The following is a 19342-nucleotide window of genomic DNA, read 5'->3' as shown; positions in this document are numbered from 1 at the left end:
AACTATAGTCCATATTTTTGCAATAGGTACATTTTTCCCATATACCACTCTATTATTAACTCCTTGTATTAGTAACATACATTTGCTCTAGTCATAAAAGAACATTTATTTGTACTATTAATTACCATTATTGTCCACCACAGAATTTATCTATGTTGTCATGTGCTTAAGGACTACATTCCTTCTTACTGCTGAATAATATTCCATTGTATGTATATGCCACATTTTCTTTATCCATTCATTGGTTGATGGACACTTGGGTTGTTTACAACTTTGGCAATTGTGAATAATGCCACTATGAAAATTGGTGTGCAAATGCCTGTTCCTCATCTCTGTCATTAGTTCTTCTGAGTATGTAACTCAGAGCGGGATTGCTGGATCAAATGACAATTCTATATTTAGCTTCTGAGGAACAGCTCCACTGTCTTCCAAAGTACCATACCATTCTACATTCTCAACAGCAGTGAATAAGTGTTCCTGTTTCTCCACTTCCTCTCCACCATTTGTAGTTTTGTTTTTTTGATAATGGCCATTCTAGTAGGTGGGAAATGATAACTCATTGTGGTTTTGATTTGCATTGCCATGATAGCTAGTGATGTTGAGCATCTTTTCATGTGCTTTTTAGCCATTTGTATTTCCTCTCTGGAAAAATGAGTGTTCAAGTCTTTTGCCAACCATTTCTTAATTGGATTATTTGTCTTCATATTGTTGAATTGTAGGATTTTTAAAAATATTCTGTATATTAAACCCATATCTGATATGTTGTTTCAAAATATTTTCTCCCATCGAGTAGGCTGCCTTTTCACCTTTTTGAGAAAGTTCTTTTGTGCATTAGAACAAAAGTATCCAGTTTTTAGGAGGTCCCGTTTATCTATTTTGTTCTTTTGTTGCCTGTTCTTTGGTTTAAGAAACCATCTCGTACTACCAGACCTTGAAGATGCATCACTACATTTTCTTTTAGGAGTTTTATGGTTCTGGCTTTTATATTTAGGGCTTTGATCCACTTTATGTTAATTTTTGTATAAGGTATGAGATAGGGGTACTGTTTCATTCTTTTGGATATGTATATTCAGTTCTCCCAGCACTATTTGTTGAAAAACTCTTCTTTCTACAGTTGAGTGGACTTGGCAGCCTCGTTGAAAATCAATTGACTGTTCATGTGTGCAACTCTATTTCTGAACTCTTAATTTGGTTCCATTTATCAATATGTCTATCTTTTTGGCAGTACCATGCTGTTTTGACCACTATAGCTTTGTAATAAGTTTTTAAGTCAGGCAGTTTGAGACCTCCAACTTTGTTCTTTTTTTCAAGATGTTTTTGGCTATTCAGGGCCCCTACCTTTCCAAATAAATCTGATGATTGGCCTTTCTATTTCTTTAAAGTAGGCATTGGAAGTTTTATTGGGATTGCAATGAATTTGTAAATCAATTTTGGTAGAATTGACATTTAACTGTATTTAGTCTTCCAATCCATGATTTCAGAATGTTTTTCTAATTTGTTAGGTTTTTAAAATTTCTTTTAGCAATGTTTTGTAGTTTTTTGAATATAGGTCCTTTACAGCCTTAGTTAATTTTTTTCCTAAATGTTTGGTTCTTTTAGTTGTTATTGTAAATGGAATTTTTTTCTTGATTTCCTCCTGGGAGTGATCAGTACTAGTGTGTAGAAACGCTACTGATTTTTGCCTGTTGATCTTGTATCCCACCACTTTGCTTAACTCATTTATTACCTCTAATAGATTTGTCATAGATTTTCTAAATATAGGATCATGTCGTCTGCAAAGTAGTAAAAGTTTTACTTTTTCCTTTCTGTCTTGGATGCCTTTTATTTCTATTTCTTGCCTAATTATTCTAGCTAGGACTTCTAGCACGATGTTGAATAAGAATAATGACGGGGGCATGTTTGTCTTGTTCCCAGTCTTAAAGGGAAAGCCTTCAGTCTTTCACCCTTGAGTATGATGTTAGCTGTGGAGTTTTCATATATGCTGTTAATCACGTTGAGGAAGTTTCCTTCTACTCCTATCTTCCATTAAGAAAGCATGCTTTTTTTTTTGCATCAACTGATATGATCATGTGTATTTTCACTTCTACACCCATGAAGTGAGTGTTCATGTAGTTCGTGGTATCGGTCATTTTCCTGAGACCCTGCTCAAACTTTTCCAATTGTTTCTCTGCTCTTTTGTCTGTTTGAATTTGGATGCTCTGGCTTCTAGCTCACTGATCCTTTCTTCTTCCTCTTTACACCTGCTGTTGTGTCTCTAGTGTATTTTTTTAAAACAATTTTCAATTGTGAAATATAACATATCCAAAAAAGCAATAAATTTCAGAGTAAATTGTATCAAGTAGTTATAGTACAGATTTCAGAGTTTGGTATGAGTTACAGTTCCACAATTTCATGTTTTTCCTTCTAACTGCTCCAAGACACTGGAAACTAAAAGAAATATCAATATAGTGATTCAGCACTCATATTCATTTGTTAATCCTATCTTCTCTCTTTTAACTCCTCCTTCTCCAATCTTTAGGGATATTTGGGCTATGCTCATTCTAACTTTTTCATGTTGAAAAGGGGAGTGGACAACATAGGCTGGGGGTTGGAACTAGTTGATGTTCTTGAAGAGGCTGGCCCCTCTGACTTTCAGGACTTATGTGGCCTAGGAACCTATCTGGAGGTAGTAGGTTTCTGGAAAGTAATCTTAGGATGTGACACTTAAGTAAAATTTCAGATAGAGCCCTAGGTGTTCTTTAGGGTTAACAGGAATGATTTTGGTTACGGTTTGGCAAATGAAGGTAATTAGCAATACCTAGCTGAAGCTTGTGTAAGAGTGGCCTCCAGAATAGCCTTGCAACTCTATTTAAACTCTCTTAACCACTGATAGACTTTATTTTTTAAACTTTTTTTATTAATTAAAAAAAATTAACAAACAAAACATTAAGATATCATTCCGTTCTACATATACAATCAGTAATTCTTAATATCATCACATAGTTGCACATTCATCATTTCTTAGAACATTTGCATCGATTTAGAAAAAGAAATAAAAAGACAACAGAAAAAGAAATAAAATGATAATAGAGAAAAAAAAGATTATATATACCATACCCCTTACCCCTCACTTTCATTTACCACTAGCATTTCAAACTAAATTTAACATTTGTTCCCCCTATTTATTTTTGTTCCATATGTTCTACTCTTCTGTTGATATAGTAGCTAAAAGGAGCATCAGACACAAGGTTTTCAAATTCACAGAGTCTCATTGTGAAAGCTATATCATTGTTCAATCATCATCAAGAAACAGGGCTACTGGAACACAGCTCTATGTTTTCAGGCAGTTCCCTCCAGCCTCTCCACTACATCTTGAACAACAGGGTGATATCTACTTAATGTATAAGAATAACCTCCAGGATAACCTCTCGACTCTGTTTGGAATCTCTCAGGATAGACTTTATTTTGTTACTCCAGTGTCTTCTTGATATCCTTTTATGTCATTATAAACATCCTTGATTAGTTGTTCCAAGTTCCTGTGACCCTGCGGTGTTTTGATTTAGTCATTTGTCTGGGCTTTAGCTGCCTGAATCTTCATGTACTTTGTGATTTTCTGTTGTGTTCAGGGCATTTTTAAAAATTTTTTTATTAATTAAAAAAAATTACAAGAAAGAAACACAAACATTCTCAACACATGCTCATTCCTCTCTACACATACACTTAGCAATTCACCATGTCATCACATAGTTGCATATTCATTATCATGATCATTTCCCAGAACATGTGCATCAATTCAAAAAGAGAAATAAAAAGACAACAGAAAAATAAAACAAAAACATAAAAAAAATTTTTTACATACCTTACCTCTTACCCCTCCCTTTCGCTGATCACTAGCATTTCAAACTAAGTTTATTTATTTTTTAAAATTTTTTATTAATTAAAAAAAATTGCAAGAAAGAAACACAAACATTCCCAACACATACACTCAGCAATTCACAATATCATCACATAGTTGCATATTTATCATGATCATTTCCCAGAACATTTGCATCAATTCAGAAAAAGAAATAAAAAGACAACAGAAAAATAAAACAAAAACATAGAAAAAAAATTTACATACCATACCCCTTACCTCTCCCTTTCATTGATCACTAGCATTTCAAACTAAATTTATTTTAGCATTTGTTCCCCCTATTATTTATTTTTATTCCATATGTTCTACTCATCTGTTGACAAGGTAGATAAAAGGAGCATCAGACACAAGGTTTTCACAATCATACAGTCACATTGTGAAAGCTATATCATTATACAATCATCATCAAGAAACATGGCTACTGGAACACAGCTCTACATTTTCAGGCAGTTCCCTCCAGCCTCTCCATTACATCTTGGATAACAAGGTGATATCTACTTAATGCATAAGAATAACCTCCAGGATAACCTCTCCACTCTGTTTGGAACCGCTCAGCCATTGACACTTTGTCTCATTTCACTATTCCCCCTTTTGGTCAAGAAGGTTTTCTCAATCCCTTGATGCTGGATCTCAGCTCATTCTAGAGTTTTTTTCAATCCCTTGATGCTGAATCTCAGCTCATTCTGGGATTTCTGTCCCACGTTGCCAGGAAGATCCACACCCTGGGAGTCATGTCCCACTTAGACAGGGGGAGGGTGGTAAGTTTGCTTGCGGTGTTGGCTGGAGAGAGAGGCCACACCTGTGCAACAAAAGAGGTTCTCTTGGGGGTGACTCTTAGGCCTAATTTTAAGTATGCTTGACCTATCCCCTGTGGGGTTAAGTTTCATATGAACAAACCCCAAGACTGGGAGCTCAGCCTATAGCTTTGTTTGCCCACACTGCTTGTGAGAATATCAAGAATTCAACTTGGGGAAGTTGAATTTCCCCCCGTTCTCACCATTCCCCAAAGGGGGCTTTGCAAATACTTTTCCACTCACTGATCAAATCACTCTGGGATTCATCAGGTCATCACCTGGACAAACCAACAAAATCTCATGTCCTACCCAAAGTTCCATGTACTTAAGGTGTTCAACCAACTATCTACATAAGTTATATTAGGAGATGCACTAGTCAAAATATAAATTTTGTACCAAGTAAACATTTTTTGCTTTAGTCTCACACATAAGTTGAAATTTTAAAATATTAATTACCATCTATTTTCGGCACACTGCGGTAATGACATTCTTTTGTTCTTCCTCATGCAAAAACGTTTTTAAAATTTGTACATTTAGTCACTATCATTATACACTCTAGGCATTTCTAGATTATACAATCTCAATCTTTATCATCTTTCTTTCTTTGTGATTTCATTTATGCCCCAGCCCTCCTCCCTCTATCATTCTTATATGCAGCTTCATTCAGTTTTTTAACATAACCGTGTTACAGTTAAGTAGTATTGTGCTCTCCATTTCTGAGTTTTTATATTCAGTTCTGTTGCACAATCATCTGTATCCCTTCAGCTCCAATTACCCAATATCTTATCCTATTTCTATCTCCTGATGATCTCTGTTACCAATGAAATATTCCAAGTTTATTCACTAACGTCAGTTTATATCAGTGAGACCATACAGTATTTGTCCTTTTGTTTCTGGCTAATCACACTCAGCATAATGTCCTTAAGGTTCATTCATGTTGTTAAATATGAATAAAGTTATGAAAACTTCATAACTTTATTCTGTCTTACAGCTGCATAATATTCCATCTTATGTAAATGCCACAGTTTGTTTAGCCACTCATCTGTTAATGGACATTTTGGCTGTTTCCATCTTCTGATAATTGTAAATAATGCTGCTATAAACATTGGTGTGTAAATGTCCATTTGTGTCCTTACCCTCATGTCCTTTGAGTAGAGACAGCATATAGATGGGTCCTGTTTTTTAATCCATTCTGCCAGACTATGTCTTTTGATTGGGGAGTTTAATCCATTAACATTCAGTGTTATTACTGCATGGGTAGTACTTTCTTCTACTATTTTGCCTTCTGGATTTTATATGTGGTTCTAGTTTGCTAGCTGCCGGAATGCAATATACCAGAAATGGAATGGCTTTAAAAGGGGGAATTTAATGAATTGCTGATTTACAGTTCTAAGACAGAGAAAATGTCCCAATTAAAACAGGTCTAAAGAAATGTCCAATCAAAGGCATCCAGGGAAAGATACCTTGGTTCAAGAAGGCCGATGATGTTTAGGATTTCTCTCTCAAGTGAGAAGGCACATGGTGAACACAGTCAGAGCTTCTCTCTCAGCTGGAAGGGCACATGGCGAATACAGCGTCATCTGCTAGCTTTCTCTCCTGGCTTCCTATTTCATGAAGCTCCCCGGGAGGCGTTTTCCTTCTTCATCTCCAAAGGTTGCTGGCTCGTGGACTCTCTGCATCTCATGGCCACCTCATTCTGCTCTCTCTGAATCTCTCTGACTCTCCAAAATATTTCCTCTTTTATAGGACTCCAATAAACCAATCAAGACCCACTCAAATGGGTGGAGACATACCATCCCCCGATCCAGTTAAACAGCCATTCTTGACTAAATCACATCACCTAGGGAGATTGAAACTCATTACAGTTTCAAACATACAGTATTGAATAGAGATTATTCTACCTTTATGAGATGGGATTTATATTAAAACATGGCTTTTCTTAGGGGCATACTTCCTTTCAAACCAGCACATATGTCATATCTTATTTTCCTTCTTTTTACCTTTACTCATAGTCTTCCTTTCTACACTCTTCTCCACACCTCTCTCTTCTGTCTTTGTATCTGTCTCTAGTGCTCCGTTTAGTATTTCTTGCAGAGCTGGTCTCTTGGTCACAAATTCTCTTAGCGATTTTTTGTCTGAAAATGTTTTAATTTCTCCCTCATTTTTGAAGGACAATTTTGCTGGATATAGAATTCTTGGTTGGCAGTTCTTCTCTTTTTAATAATTTAAATATATCATCCCACTGTCTTCTTGCCTCCATGGTTTCTGCTGAGAGATCTGTGCATAGTCTTATTGGGCTTCCCTTGTATGTGATGGATTGCTTTTCTCTTGCTGCTTTCAAGATCCTCTCTTTCTCTTTGACCTCTGACATTCTGAATTTGTTGTCTATCTGTTCTTTGACATTCAATTCAGCTTTATCTGGACCTCTAGCTGAAGTTTTGTTTAACAGAGGAGAATTTCTCAGTTCTCGTTTTCTTGTTTCTTGACCTGCTTGTGTGGTGCCTCCCCCCCCCAACACCCTTAGGTGGGTCTACTTAGATATTATAGACCACAGCCGGATTTTCCCAGACCAAACTGGCCTCCTATCAGGAGGAAAGAGTCTCCTGCATCGGTTTTCCCTGAGGGTGAACCCAGCAGGTTGAAAGACTTTCCTGTGAAGTCTCTGGGCTCTGTTTTTCTTATCCTGCCCAGTATGTGGCGCTTGTCTGCCTTCAGGTCCAACCAGCATAAGATGATGCAGTACCCTAACTTTGGCGGACTCTCCCTGCTAGGGGTGTGGTGGAGACAGAGGAGAGGTTGTAGGCTGGTTTTAATGGCTTCAAATTACCAAGCCCTGGTGTCTGAATTCCTTGAGGGAAGAATTCCACCTGAGCTGGTCTTCACCCCTCCCCTGGGGAAGGCATAGGCTCCAGACAAGCCCCCAACAGAGCTCACTTCTGCCTATGCCTGGGGCAGTTGCAGCCTGAGAAGTCCTGCCACTATATTCAAAGGCAGTCAAGCCTTTGTAGAAACACAGCCACAAAAACCTCTGTTTCCTTCTTTTTTTTCCCCCCCTTTTTCCATTGGCCCTGCTCCCTTAGTGTTGGGGCAAAAATGAGCAATCTCCACTTTGACCAGGTTCACCTAAGCTGGGGCCTATTTTTAGTAGTCAGAATTTGTTTATTAATTCCACAATTGGCGTTTAATTGTGCTCAGTCCCTGCTGCTGGTAAAGTTCCTTTCCTTTCCCCTCTGGGAAGCAGCCTGTGAAGGAGGGGTGCCGGCTGCCACAGCTTTGGGAACTCACGATTCTGTGGGGGCTTGCAGCTTGTCCAGCTGGTCCAGACTAGGGTACACTGTGTGTCTGGTCACTGACGTGGCCCCAGGAGCTGTTCTGTACTGTTTCTGGTCATTCAGTAGTTGTTCTGGAGGACGAACTAAAATGTGCACATTGTTAAGCCGCCATCTTGACCCAGAAGTTCCAAACTCCACCCATATATTTATTTTGATGAAGTTTATTTTGTAGGTTGATTTCCTTGACTTGTCTAAAGTTTTGTATCTGCTTGGGTTTGCCTTGAATGTCCTTTGGCACTTGGTTTGTTAGTAATTATTTGCCAAACCAAAGCCCAGATATCATGGAAAGGATACATTTCTCCTTGAGGCTTCTCACAGATCGTGCTCTGGAGCCATCTCTTCCCCTCAGTCCTGCCTCTCCCACCTGTGATGGCTGGCTGAGCAAGATAGCGTGGGGTGGGGATGCCAGAGAACATCTGTCCCGATTCTCTCCTGCTGTTTTTGGATTCTAACCTGCTTAGAGAAGGGCTTAGATTTGTACAGACTCCTTTTAGTTCCCATCGGTTTGTGTTTGGTGGTGGTGGTGGTGGGGTGGGGTGTGTGTATAGTGATGGGGTAGGAACCTTAACCAGGAAATCTAAAAGGAGGTGTAAAGTCATTTGGGGCATATTGTGAGCTTTCTTTTTCTCTCCCATAGCTACTTTTTCTGGATGCTGTACTTTTCCAAGAGAGAAATTTAGAGAAATACAAGTCAGGTTTACAATTTAAAAATCCATATTCCAGGTGAGTTGATGTTTTTTTCTCCCTTGAAATATAATGTGTGGTTTTTCACTTTTTTTTCCTATGTCACATGGAGTTTCTTTTCCAGAAACTTCCTTTCCCAACTCACTTCCATCAAGATCCTCTCATAGCAGTCAGAGAGGGAGTAACAGTACCCTGAGCTCACTCTCTTCTTTTAGTCTCCTGCTTTCTCTTTGTTTACATTTCTGTGCGGTAGAATACATTGGAGCCTAGCTACATTTCTTTGGGGAACTATTAGAGCCTCTCTTGTTAGAACTGTGGTTTAATGAAGTAGAGGTGATGTTTGAGTTGGATAATTAAACTCCACAAACATGTTTATTTTTTTTTTAATGCAAAGTTTTTTTTGTTTTTTTGTTTTTTTTTAGCATGGGCAGGCACCAGGAATTGAACCGGGTCTCTGGCATGGTAGGCAAGAACTCTACCTGCTGAGCCACTGTGGCCTGCCCTTAATGCAAATTTTATTGTGATATATTGACACACCATATAATCCATCTAAAGTATATAATCAATGGCTTCCTCCATCATTACATAGTTGTGCAGTCATCACCACAGTCGATTTTAGAACATTTTCATTACTTCAAAAAGAAAAATAACAAATAGACATAAAAAGGAAAACCCAAAATACCCTATACCTTTATCCCCCTCTGTTGTTAACCCCTAGTATTGGTGTGGTACATTTGTTACTGTTGATGAAATAATTAATCTTTTACTGTTAACTATAGTCCATGGTTTCTAAAAGCACTTTTTCTTTTTACATATACCACTCTATTATTAACTCTTTGTAAAAGTGTTGTGCATTTCTTCGAGTTCATGTAAGAACATATTTTTACTTGTAATGTTAATCACAGACATTGTCCACCAGAAGGTGCACTGTGTTATACAATCCCATATTTTAAACTCTAATTTTCCTTCTGGTGATACACATGACTCTAAACAACCCCTTTCAACCACATTCACAGACAATTCAGCACTATTATTTGTAATCCCAATTAATATGCTACTCTCACCTCTGTCCATTTCCAAATTTTTAAGTTCAGCCTAGTTAAAAATCTGTTCTTATTAGTCAGCCACTCCCCATTGACTAGCCTTATTCTATCTCTTGGTAACCTGTATTCTGAATTTTATGACTATGAGTTTATAAATTATAATTAGTTCATATTAGTGAAATAATACATTTGTCCTTTTTTTGTCTGACATATCACTCAGCATTATGTTCTCAAGATTCATCCAGGTTGTTGCATGTTTCAGGACTTCATTCCTTCTTACTGCTGAGTAATATTCCATCCTATGTATATACCACGTTTTGTTTGTCCATTGATCTGTTGATGGATGCTTGGATTGTTTCCACCTTTTAGCAAATGTGAATAATGCCACTGTGAATCTTGGTGTGCAAATATCTGTTCATGTCCCTGCTTTCAGATCTTCTGGATATGCAAATATCTGTTCATGTCCCTGCTTTCAGATCTTCTGGGTATATACTAGAACTAGAGCAGTGGAACTTCCAGGTCATAGGACAGCTCTACATTTAGTTTTATGAGGAATCACCCACCTGCAGTGCATAAGTGTTCCTCTCCAACACTTGTAGTTTCCTGTTTGTTTAATAGTGACCATTCTAGTCAGGTAAGATGATACCTCATTGTGATTTTAATTTGCATTTCTCTAATAGTTTAGATAAGCATTTTTTCATATGCTTTTTAGCTATTTGTATTTCCTCTTTGAAGAAATGTCAGTTCATGTCTTTTGCCCATTTTATAATTGGGTTGTTTGTCTTTCTTGTTGAATGTAGAAGTTATTTATATTTTCTGGATGTCAGACTCTTATCAGATATGTGGTTTCTAAATACTTGCTCCCATTGAGTTGGCTGCCTTTTCACCCTTTGGCAAAATCCTTTGAAGCACAGAAGTATTCAGTTTTGAGGAGGTCCCATTTATCTATTTTTTCTTTTGTTATTTATGCTTTGGGTTTTTTTGTTTGTTTGTTTTTTTTTTTTTTTTTTGCGTGGACAGGCACCAGGAAACGAGTGTGCTTTGGGTCTTTAATTTGTATTTTAAGTTCATTCTTAAAAAAAATGCAAAGCTACTAAATATTTCATACCACGGAAGAATAATAGAACACTCATGTACCTACCTCCAGAATAGAAATTATTATTGATGAAACTTAGTGCCCTCCCCTCCCTTCAAAGGGTAATCTCTAAAGAAAAGTTTGTATTCATCATTTTCTTGCTTTTCATAATCATTTTAATAAATATTCCTAAGGACTAGATCATTAGATTTTCTATGGTTTTGGAGTTTTAAATTACTGTTTGCTCTTTTTAACAAGTAAAATCAGATTATATAAGGTTTTGAGAATTGTAGACTCAAAGCTGTAAAGGAATACAGATCTTCAATCTAAATATCCAAAATAATGGAATAATGTCATGTAATAATGCCTCATGCTCATACCATGAAAGATAAAATCAGTTAAAAAAAAGTTTGCAAAGCAATGCGGACAATCAAAATTATAGGCTGAGCCCCCAAACTTGGGGTTTGTTCATATGAAACTTAACCCCACAAAGGATAGGTCAAGCCTACTTAAAATTAGGCCTAAGAGTCACCCTCAAGAGAACCTCTTTTGTTGCTGAGATGTGGCCTCTCTCTCCAGCCAACACAGCAAGAAAACTCACCACCCTCCCCCTGTCTACATGGGACATGACTCCCAGGGGTGTAGACAGAAATCCTGAAATGAGCTGAGACTCAGCATCCAGGGATTGAGAAAAACCCTAGAATGAGCTGAGACTCAGCATCAGGATATTGAGAAAACCTTCTCTACCAAAAGGGTGAAGAGCGAAATGAGACAAAATTAGTGTTGATGGCTGAGAGATTCCAAACAGAGTCGAGAGGTTATCCTGGAGGTTATTTTTATGCTAGATATCACCTTGTTAGTCAAGATGTAGTGGAGAGGCTGGAGGGAACTGCCTGAAAATGTAGAGCTGTGTTCCAGTAGCCCTGTTTCTTGAAGATGATTATATAATGATACAGCTTTCGCAGTGTGACTGTGTGATTGTGAAAACCATGTGTATGATGTTCTTTTTATCTACCTTATCAACAGACAAGTAAAACATATGGAATAAAGATGAATAATAGGGGGAACAAATGTTAAAATAAATTTATAGTGAAATGCTGGTGATAGGTGAAAGGGAGGCGTGGGGGTATGGTATGTATGAATTTTTTTCTGTTTTCTTTTTATTTCTTTTTCTGAATAGATGCAGATATTCCAAGAAATGATCATGATGATGAATATGCAACTATGAGATGATATTGTGAATTACTCATTATATATGTAGAATGGAGTGATAAAAAATTATGAATGTTTGTGTTTGGTGTTTTTTGGTATTTTTAAAAAAATTTAAAAATTAATAAAAAAAGTTTGCAAGAATTTTCATTATATGGAAAAATGCTTATGATTTTATTTAGCAATGAAGGCCCTTAGCAACTGAAATATATATTTGTATTTAAAGGCAATTTTATTGAGATGTTTTCACACACAATCGAATCCTTCTAAAATAATGTAATCAATGGCTTACAGTATAATATATATTTTAATTAAATGAAAATCCTACTATGTGAGATAAAGTAAAGGTTTTTAAAAAATAAACATTTTAGAAAGATTCTGTTTTAAGAAATAAGAAAAAAGGAAAGGGAGGAACTCATATCTATTGAGAGTATATTGAAAATGGTAATTTGCATATCAAGTGTTCACTGTAAGTTTTTTTAGTTTTGCTGTATATTTGAAAAATTCCATAATAAAAAATATTAGTAAGTCATAGATGTTTCCAGGCCTACAGGTTGTTGTATATATATTTTTTATCTTCTTTCATTTATTTGGGAAACTATAAATAATGTGTGTTTTAGTCATCCCTAACCCTGTGTGGATAATGGAAAAGTCCAGCTGAATGCAGGAGATTTATCTACAGCAACAGGAATGTTCAAGAACATGGAGGTACCCTATTCTGGTCACCTTATTTTTTATACTCTATCCCACTCTTGACCTAGTTCATTTGCTCCGTATATTATCCCCATCTTTCATTGTCTTTCATCTTAAAAAAGTTTCCTTTAATTTCAACAGTACTACATGAGTTTGTCATTTCAGGGGTTGGTGATGTTCAGGGATGTGGCTGTAGACTTTTCTCAGGAGGAATGGGAATGCCTGGACCCTGATCAGAGGGATTTATACAGAGATGTAATGTTGGAGAACTACAGCAACCTGGTATTACTAGGTAAGGATGTCTCCGCCCCCTCCAATTTATGAATTTCTTGTGTAATTTTCACTTGTCTGGATAGATTTCTTCCTGGTTCCTAGGGACTTGTTTTGTGCTTTGTAGATTAGCAGATGGGCAACCCTTTGTGGTGCCTTCATCTTCTCCACACTTCAAATCTTCACACCTTTCCTCTTCTTTTTCAGGGAGTTGCTCACTTTCTTGAGGACTTGTAGATTGAATTTAAATTCAGGGGTGGTGTGATTATGTCCCATTTCTTTTCTTATAACTAGGATTCTCCATTCCCAAGCCTGATGTTATTTCCTTTTTGGAGCAAGGGAAAGAACCCTGGTTGGTTGTGAAGAACATGATGAAAGAGTGGTGCCCAGGTGAGTGAGGACTGAGAAGATCAAGTGAGGGAGGATTGAGCAGATCTGAACTGCAGTTCAGAACCTTAACTGGTCAGGAAGGTAGCATCTTTGAATTATTGGTTGAGGAATCTCTCTCTCCCAAAATTTGTGGAGAAAAGTCCTTGGAGACATGGAAAAGGTAAAGACCCTCATTTTTACTCCCATCTATACTTTTTGGGCCACTCTTTTGTGATAATTCCCTCCCATTTCAAAGAGTTTTGGGCCCATCTTCTTCATCCTGTTTCACATACTTTGGATCTGCTTCTTTCCCTCTTAAATGCATGTAATTTTTTTTAATCCTTTAACATATAATTTTAAGCACTTGTTCATTTTTTCTACTGATTCTTGACTTTTCCTTCTTTTGACTAGCTTTCTTTTGATTCAGCAATTGCATGCGTTCATGTATTTTTCATTGTGAAATATAACATATATGCAAAAAGGCAATAAATATCAAAGTACATTGAAACAAATAGTTATCGATCAGATTTCAGAGTTTGGTATGGGTTACAGTTCCACAATTTTAGTTTTTTCCTTCTAGCTGCTCCAAGACACTAGACACTAAAAGAAACATCAATAATGTTTTAGCAGTCATACTCAGCTGTTAAAGCTTATCTTCTCTGTTAAAACTTTTCCTTCTCCTTTGATCTTTTCCCTATCTTTAGGAGTGTTTGGATTATGCCCATTTTAACTTTTTCATGTTGGAAAGGGCTGTCGATAACATGTAATAGGTGAGATGGAACTAGTTGATGTTCTGGAAAGATTGGCCCCTCAGGGTTTCAGGACTTACCTGGCCTAGCAACCCATCGGGAGGTTGTAGGTTTCTGGAAAGTAATCATAGTACAGGGAACATTTGTAGAATCTCAGATAGAGCCCTAGGTGTTCTTCAGGGTTGGCAGGAATGGTTTTGGTTGGAGTTTGTAAAGTGAGGTAAATAGCAATCTCTAGCTGAAGCTTGCATAAGAGTAGCCTCCAGAATAGCCTCTTGACTATTTGTACTCTTAAAGCCACTAATAACCTTATTTGATTACATTTCTTTGCCCCCATTTGGTCAGGCAGATATCCCATGTTACCAGGACCAGACTTATCCCTGGGATTCATATCCCATGTTGCTAGGGAGACTTTCATCCCTGGATATCATGTCCACGTAGGGGGTATTCATTCTTTTTTAAAAAAAACTTTACTTTGAAATAATTTCAAACTTACAGGACAGTTGCAAAAATTCAAGCCCCATACAGAGAACTCCAACATCCACCCCCCCACAGCAATAATGACCTTTTGAGTCTTTTCTCCTCCACTCTTAAATCCAATTCAGTATCAGTATTGCATTTATTTATTTATTTATTTATTTATTATTTTTTTACATGCACAGGCACTGAGAATCAAACCTGGGTCTCCAGCATGGCAGGTGAGAACTCTGCCACTGAGTCACCATTGCCTGTCCCAGGTATTGCATTTAATTGTCATTATCTCTTTAGTTTCTCTCTCTTCTTTTTTTAACTGTGGAAACATAACATAAATCTTCCCACACCCAACTTATCCCAGGCATACTATTCAGTGGAATTAATCACATTTACAATGTTGCAGCACCCTCACTATCATCTGTTATTAGAACATTCCCTTCATCCCAGGAGAAAACCCTATACTCTTTTTTTTTCATTTTTAATGTGTTTTGTTGAGATATATTCACACGTCATGCAATCCATCCAAAGTATACAATCAAGAATCACAGTTTCATCACCACACTCAATTTTTGAACATTTTTTATTAACCACCTCCAAAAAAAAACCCAACAACAACAAAACTTCCCATCAATAATGGGACACCCACCCCATTATTGATCCCTAGCATTGGTGTGGTACATTTGTTACTATTGATGAAAGAATATTAAAATATTGCTGTTAACTGTAGTCTGTAGTTTGCAAAAAGATGCATTTTTTCCCATATACCACCTCTATTACTAGCTCCTTATAACAGTGATGTATATAATGTACATTTGTACTGTTAATTACAGTCATCATCCACCACATGGTTCACATTATTGCTTTCAGTTCTAGGTATGTACCTAGTACTTATACTTACTTTACATTAACCCCCATTGCCCCTTCCCCCCAACTCTGGTAACCTGAACTCTACCTTCTGTCTCTGTGAGTTTGCATATTCTATGATATCTTTTTTTCTGATCACCATGAGATTTTGAAGTAGGAAAAACTCCAAACACAGTGGCAAGAAAGCACCGGAGCCTCTGAGAAGTTGACCAACTTTTATTGCCACAGCAGACTCAGAGGACTCCTGTCCAAAGTCTGAACCCTGAACATTCTTTGTCTCCATATTATATTGGCTAGGAAGCAGGGTGGGAGTTACTGTGGGAGCAGGCTGTAAACTCTGGAAAAGTACAGAAACAGAACTTGCAGGGGGGCAGTTACTATCAGAACGGGCAGTAAATCCTGGCCCTTAGTTGATTTCTTTTGTCTGAAAAATAGGCAGCCCTGGACATTCCTGGGCATGCCTGGACATGACTAAGGCAGAGGCAGCAGACATTTTGTTTCACTACCTTTAGAGAACATGCTTTTTACGTATTTTAAGAGTACATAAATTCATAAGGTGATACACACAAATGCACAAAGTGATACACATAAATTCCTAAAGTTATACAGCAGTAATACTGAGGTTAAACTCCTGAACTACCTCATTTTAAATTTAACATCCTAAATCTATAACAATCTTGAATGTATTATTGCTGGAATTTAGACTCTGAAATGTCTTTTTCTTAAGCTTGTATCCAGCTGGTGGTGTGTCATAAATTTCCTCGAATGTGAGAAAATAAGAAAAAAAAAAAGAATGAAACGTAAACACCTTTTCCAATTTTTGTAGATTTACCAGTTGTGAGTACTGAGTGAGAGTTTACCCATACAGCATTTAGAGAAAAAGCTCCAGGCAAAAGCTTAGGGATCTCCCTGGACCATTCTGCACATGCATCTTGTCTTGGGCATGAACATTTGGCCCTAGGAATTCCCCTGGTAGCAGGACTTGACTACTCTTCTACTGCAGTGGGTAGAAATATGCAATTAGTCACTCACAATTTCATCACATAATTGTGCATTCATCATCACAATTGATTTTAGAACATTTTCATAACTTCACACACACACACAAACCAAACATCCCATATCCCTTATCCGACCCTCACCCCCATTATTGATTCCTTGTACTGAAGTGGTAAATTTGTTACCATTGATGAAAGAATACTAAGATATTACTATTAACTATAATCCATAGTTTGCAATAGCTATATTTTTTCCCAATATACCACCCTATTATTAATTCCTTATAATAGCAACATATATTTGTTCTAGTTCATGAAAGAATATTTTTATATTTGTACTATTAGTCAGTTATCGTCCACCACAGGGTTCACTGAATTATACAACCCCATTTTTTCCTCTAGCTTTCCTTCTAGTGACATACTCTATTCTAAACCTCCCTTTTCAACCACCATCACATGCATAATTCAGTGATGTTAATTATACACCATAATGTACTACCATCACCTCTATCCATTTCCAAACATTTAAATTCAGCCAGTAAAAAATTCCACACACATTGAGTATCACCTCTCCATTCTCTAGGTACATTCTATTTTCTGGTAACCTATATTCTAGATTTTAACTCTGTTTACTTACTATAATAGCTCATATTAATGAGATCATACAATATTTATCATTTTATATCTGACTTACTTCACTCATCATAATGTCCTTAAGGTTCATCCATATTGTTGTTTGCTTCAGGACTTTGTTTTATATGATCTTCATGCTTCTAAAGATAATGGGCCAGTTATTTTTAGACATCCCTGAATTTGGATTTGTCTGATGGTTTTTCATGACTAGATAATACATCTTTGGCAGGAGAATCACAAAAGTCATACTGAGCGCTCATTGCATCTTTTTTTTTTTAAATAATTTCAAACTTACAGGACAATTGCAAAAATAATGCAAAACCCATAGAGAGAACCCCAACATAATCCCCACCCAGATATCCAAATCCACCAATTTTTAACATTTTGCCACACTTAGTGTATCATTCTGTATATCTATTTATCCATCTTATCTGTCTGTCTGTCTTTGAGATTGGCTTGTATACATCATCCTCCTGGAAGACTTAATTCTTCCATGTTTATTTCCGAAGAACAACATTCACTTATGTGACCACCTTAAGTAGTTATCAAGTCCAAGCAATTTAACAGTGTTATAAAGCTTACAGTCTAAATTCCTTTTTAAAAAATATATCCAAATAATGTTCTTTTGGGCTTTTTCTCCTGCATTATTAGTTCTTGTCCATGATCAGGTATTACATTTTATTGTTATTGTCTCTCTTTTTTATTTTCTTTATTAAGTTGTGGGTTTACAGAAAAATCATGCATAAAATACAGGATCCCCATATACCTCCCCACTACCAACACCTTCTACTAGTGTGAAACATTTACAACCGATGAAAGCACAATTTTATAATTATAACTATAATCCATGGTTTAACTTAAGGTTCACTGTGTAATGCAGTTCCATAGATTTAAACAAAATTTTTTTGTTACAATATATACAACCTAAAATTTCCCATTTTAACCACATTCAGATATATGTTTCAGTGCTGTTGATTACATTCACATGTCATGCTATCATCATCACATCCATTACCAAAACACTTCCATCATTCCAAACAGGAACCCTGTGCATTGTAAGCCTTAACTTCCCATTCCCTATCCCATTTCATCCTCTGGTAACCTTTATTCTAGATTCTGACTATGAATTTGCTTATTTTGATAATTTTATATCAGTGAGATCATACAATATTTGTCCCTCTGTGACTGGCATATTTCATGCAACATGATGTCTTCAAGGTTAATCCATGTTGTTGCATATTTAGTGTATCTAATTCATAGGTTGATGGAAACTTGGGTTGCTTCCATCTTTTTGAAAATTATGAATAATGCTGCTATCAACATTGGTGTGTGACTATCTGTCTGAGTTCCTGCTTTAACTTCTTTTGGGTTTGCCAGGTCATGTGATACTTCTATACTTAACTTTCCGAGGAACCACCAAACTGTCCTTTACAGCATCTATACCATTTTACATTGGAATCAGCAATGAATGAATAATCTATTTCTCAGCATCCTTTCCAACATTTGTAATTTTCCATTTTTTTAATAGCAGTCATTGTAATGGGTGTGAAATGGTATCTCATGTTTTTTTTAAGTGTGGTTTTATTTTGATATAATCATACACCATACAAACCATCTTAAGTATAAGTAATTTAGTATACAATTACTGGTACTTCCCGCCCCCATGTACCCCTTTATTTGTAATAATGTCAAACATTTGTTCTAGTACATGAAAGAACTTTCTTATATTCGTATAGATCATCATTGACGCTGTTCACTGCATGATTCACTACATTAAACATTCTCATGTTTTTAACCTCCAACTTCTGGTGATATACATGACTTTAAACTTCCCCTTCCCACTGTTTTCATACACCATTCAGCACTGTTAATTAACATGCTTCTGTCATTTCTGCCCATTTCCAAATGTTTAAGTTTAATCTAGTTAAATATTCTGCACATATTAAGCAACCACTCCCCATTCTTCAGCCTCATTTTATAGTCTGGTAACCTATATTTTATATTTTATGTCTATGAGTTTACATATTGTAATTAGTTCATATTAGTGAGATAGTACAATATTTGTCCTTTTGTGTCTGACTTATTTCACTTAAGGTACTCAGGGTTCATCTATGTTGTCACGTGCTTCAGGACTTCCTTTTTACTGCTAAATAATATTCTGTCATATGTATTTATCACATTTTGTTTATCCATTTATCTATTGTTAGACACTTGGGTTGTTTCCATCTTTTGAGAATTGTGAATAATGCCACTGTGTACATCG

At 36.4% G+C, this 19342-nt stretch overlaps 1 protein-coding gene across 1 annotated transcript in view; it reads left to right on the top strand.

Annotated features, from left to right (window-relative positions):
- LOC143660036 (uncharacterized) overlaps positions 1-19342 on the top strand; it is a 45489-nt gene that overhangs the window by 6416 nt on the left and 19731 nt on the right. Inside the window, 4 exon segments of the mRNA XM_077133378.1 lie at positions 12650-12737; positions 12888-13014; positions 13287-13382; positions 14773-14847. Of these exon segments, the coding sequence (XP_076989493.1) occupies positions 12720-12737; positions 12888-13014; positions 13287-13382; positions 14773-14847 (316 nt within the window). The 5' untranslated portion in view covers positions 12650-12719.

Source organism: Tamandua tetradactyla, chromosome 16, assembly GCF_023851605.1.
Source record: "Tamandua tetradactyla isolate mTamTet1 chromosome 16, mTamTet1.pri, whole genome shotgun sequence".
Lineage (NCBI taxonomy): Eukaryota > Metazoa > Chordata > Mammalia > Pilosa > Myrmecophagidae > Tamandua > Tamandua tetradactyla.
This window is presented reverse-complemented; position numbering and strand designations above follow the sequence as displayed.